Source organism: Tupaia chinensis, unplaced genomic scaffold (assembly GCF_000334495.1).
Source record: "Tupaia chinensis unplaced genomic scaffold, TupChi_1.0 Scaffold143602_1, whole genome shotgun sequence".
Classification (NCBI taxonomy): domain Eukaryota; kingdom Metazoa; phylum Chordata; class Mammalia; order Scandentia; family Tupaiidae; genus Tupaia; species Tupaia belangeri.
Window position 1 is genome coordinate 975,950 of NW_006203448.1, and position 3,337 is coordinate 979,286.

General features: G+C 62.6%; 1 protein-coding gene across 1 annotated transcript in view; it reads right to left on the reverse strand.

Moving 5' to 3' along the window:
* Positions 1 to 1,967, reverse strand: part of CEL (carboxyl ester lipase) — a 12,080-nt gene extending 10,113 nt beyond the window's left edge. Inside the window, exons 1-2 of the mRNA XM_027766629.1 lie at positions 1,860 to 1,967; positions 7 to 225 (exon numbers count right to left, since the gene is read on the reverse strand). Of these exons, the coding sequence (XP_027622430.1) occupies positions 7 to 225; positions 1,860 to 1,925 (285 nt within the window). The 5' untranslated portion in view covers positions 1,926 to 1,967. The remainder of the gene's footprint in view (positions 1 to 6; positions 226 to 1,859) is intronic.
* Positions 1,968 to 3,337: the final 1,370 nt, after the last annotated feature.

Sequence of the window (3,337 nt, forward strand, 5' to 3'; positions counted from 1 at the left end):
GGAGGCGGTCATGAGGCTGTGGGCCGCCACCACCACCCATGTCCCAGGGCCACCCAGAGCCCACCCAGTCCCACCTTGCCAGCCGGGGTGTCGCTCGGGGTTCTCCAGGGGCTTGGGTGGGGCGGCGAAGGGGATCCCTTTGAAGACATCAATGGAGTCGCCCAAGAGGCCGAGCTTCTTGTTGACGCCTTCCACGAAACCACCTTCCGTGTACACTGCGCCCAGCTATGGCCAGACAGCAGGTCAGGGCGGATCGGGTCGGCGCCGCCTCAGTTTCCCCATGCAAGACGGGCCACGGTTTCTCCCTCACACCCGTGTGCCCGCCCAGAGGCCAGCAGAGGTGGGCGCAGAGGTGCTGACGGGTTATGCCCAGCCACGAGCCTTCGAGTTCCACAGAGCCTCGCTGGCTGGGCACAGTGCAGGCGGCCTGATGCCCACATCCTCAAGCCCCTGTGCTCCCTGCTGGGGAGGACTCCATGGGGGCCCCCGTCCCACCCCAGGCCTTTCATCACCACGTGGGCCCAGGAACCCCTCTTCACAAGGACCTGGAGGCTGGCCCACGACAGCTCATGCTCCTGCTGTCCCGAGGGAACTGAGGCTCCATGGCTTTCCTGCCTGAAGTCACCCTGCTGGGAAGCCACCTTCTGACAGCCCAGCTCTTGTTCCCTTCCAGGGCCACCTGCGGCTTGTCCAAGGGCAGCGCAGGAGTGGCCCTGCTTGCCCACGCTGCTGCTGCTGCTTCCCGCTCCGCCCGCCTGGGCCAGGCTCCAGGTGGGGAAGGGCGAAGCGGCCTGTAGCCCTGGGGGCCCAGTGGCCCTCTGAAGTCTAGGTTGATGGGTGGGAGAGTGGGGAGGGCTGCAGGGGGAGAAGGAGCCAGAAACAACTCCCACAAGGCTCCTGAGCCTCCTTGTCCCAATACCCTGGGGCAGAAGGCCAGGTCAGTGCCTGGGGACTGGGAAGTGAACCGGGAAGCCTCAGGATGGAGGGCCCAAGGGCTTGGGTACTCTGGCCAGAGTGTCAGTGGGGAAGGGGACTGGCGGCTGCCGGCACAGCAGGAAAGGAACCTGGGTCTTCAGACAGCTCTCCCAGAGAGTCCTCTGGCTGAGGAGCCCAGGGCCAGAGCCCACACCTCCAGGCTAAAGGGTGAGACAGCAGGGCCTGATATTGCTGGCTGAGGAGTGGAGAGACAGCGGATCGGGGTGCAGCGTGGTGGGGGCCGGGGTCCCCTGTGCAAGGGGGCTTTGCGCTGCCTCTGCGTGCTGGTGGGAAGGGGGTCTCTGTGCCTTGTTCCCCACTCTCGAGGAGGACAGCTGGATGGCAGGTCTTCCCCATGCCCCAGGAGGGCTAGTGTGGCCCTGACTCCTGCTGGCGGGAGTGGCCCCTGGAACCAGGCTCCCTCCTGGGAGTGGAGGCTGTGCTGGGCCAGACCCCTGGTTTGGGCAGACTCGGTTCGATTCCTGCTCAGGAACAAAAAGCCTTCCTCCTTTCCTTAACGTGGGGGCAGGGGACATTGTGGGGGTGTTGTAGGTAGGGTTGCCAGACTTGGAAAGAGAGTCAATAGCCCAGTGACACTGGGATTCCTTTTAGAATAATTATGGCCCAAACATGGCATGGGGCACCAGATTATCGATGGTTTATCTCAGCTCCACACATACTGGGCCTCCCGTGTTTTATTGGCAGCCTGGTCACCACGTGGAGGATGGAGCCGAGCCGGGGCCCTGCCCAGACGGAGTGTCCAGGCAATGGCAGCGCGATTGGCCCACTGTCTCCCCGCCTGTCTCCCTGCCCCTGAGGCTTCTATGCAGTGAGGAGAGACGGCCTGTGCCTGGTCGTTGCCCGTCTGCAGGGCTCTCACTTACCTTCGCCGCCCTCACCACTGCCAAGCAGCAGGTGAGGCCCAAGACGGCCAGCTCCAGGCGCCCCATGGTGTGTCCGTCTCTGTGGCCCTCCCTCCGGGGTTCAGGTATTTATGGAGCTGGAGCCAAGGTCACATGTGTGTGTGCGTGCTCATGAGTACACGCACGCCCGGGTGCACGGACGGTCCATCTTTCCCAGAGCTGGCTGCTCGGGCTGTCCTGGTGCCCACGGCGCACCTGGGCAGGTTACTGCCTACCTGAGAGCAGACACAGGTGGCATGGGCCGGGGGGTGGGGAAACAAGGGCCAGGCTGGCGTGGACTCACCCTCAGAGGCAGGGCCCGAGTGTCTCCATGTCTGCCTGCCCTCCCAGCTCACCAGAGGGAGTTCCTAGGAAACCGGGCAGGGTGGGGACTTCTGGGATGAGAAGACTGTCCCCTACTGTGCACAGTGTGGCGGACCCTGAGCAACTAAAGGGCTGGGCTCTCTGCCCAGGAAGCGGCCATGCAAAGGCCCTGGGGCACACTCAGGCAGAGACAGAGACAGCGAGGGCATGGGACGGGGAGAGAGGATAAGCCCGGAGGTGAGACCATAGCAGATGTGGCCACGAATACTTTCTGTGAATGTTCCTGGAAGTCAGAAATGTTTACTGAAAACAAAAGCCCACCACAAACAGAATCCTGAGATGGCACCTTTCAAAGGGGTTTGGTTACTTCTGAGGCCACCTGTCACGGAAGGCCCTCAGGTGGAGGCCTGCCTGCCACACAGCCCTCTTCAGTGGTGGGAGCAGAGATTGGCTGGCAGAACCTCCCAGGCCCATAGCCTCTCTCGTCTGGGGCTTGTGGCCCCAAACTGGCCACACACCCACAGGCCGCCCGCCCAAGCTGTCCCGGCCCACGGCCACAGCTGTCCCGGCCCACGGGTCTGCAGATCACAGCTGGCCATCGGTCTGCCTGTCCGTCCATCTGGTTTCGTGCCCAGATCTTCAGGATGCAGAGCAGGTGGGGTGAGAGAAGTCAGGACATGGGGAGGAGGGGCTGGGGCAGGCTGGGGCGGTTGTGGCTTTACTGGGGAGTGAGGACCTGAGGGGTGCTGCCCAAGGAGGAGGAAATGCAGGTGTTAGCTCAGGCTTCCTGCCCAGCTGGCCTAATTCTGGGAACCTGTTCCCTGAGGAGGCAAGTGAGCTGGGAGGCCTGAGGACAGGCATGTGCTGCAGCGGGGAGGAAGGAGGAGGAGGGCAGGAGGCAGGGGAGGGGGAAGGAGGCCTCGGCTTTGTTTCTTGATCTTTTAGAGCAGAGGCTTCTTTGAAAGAGCAGTTTTAGGTTCACAACAAAACTGAAAAGGAGGTGCAGATTCCCTATAGCCACCCTGATCCAACGTGCATGGCGTACCCGTCACCGTCCCCACCGAGTGGCACATTGTCCACATCTGTCGCTATACTGTCATCTGGTTAGCTTCGCAGTCCCACACAGTCCCCTTCCT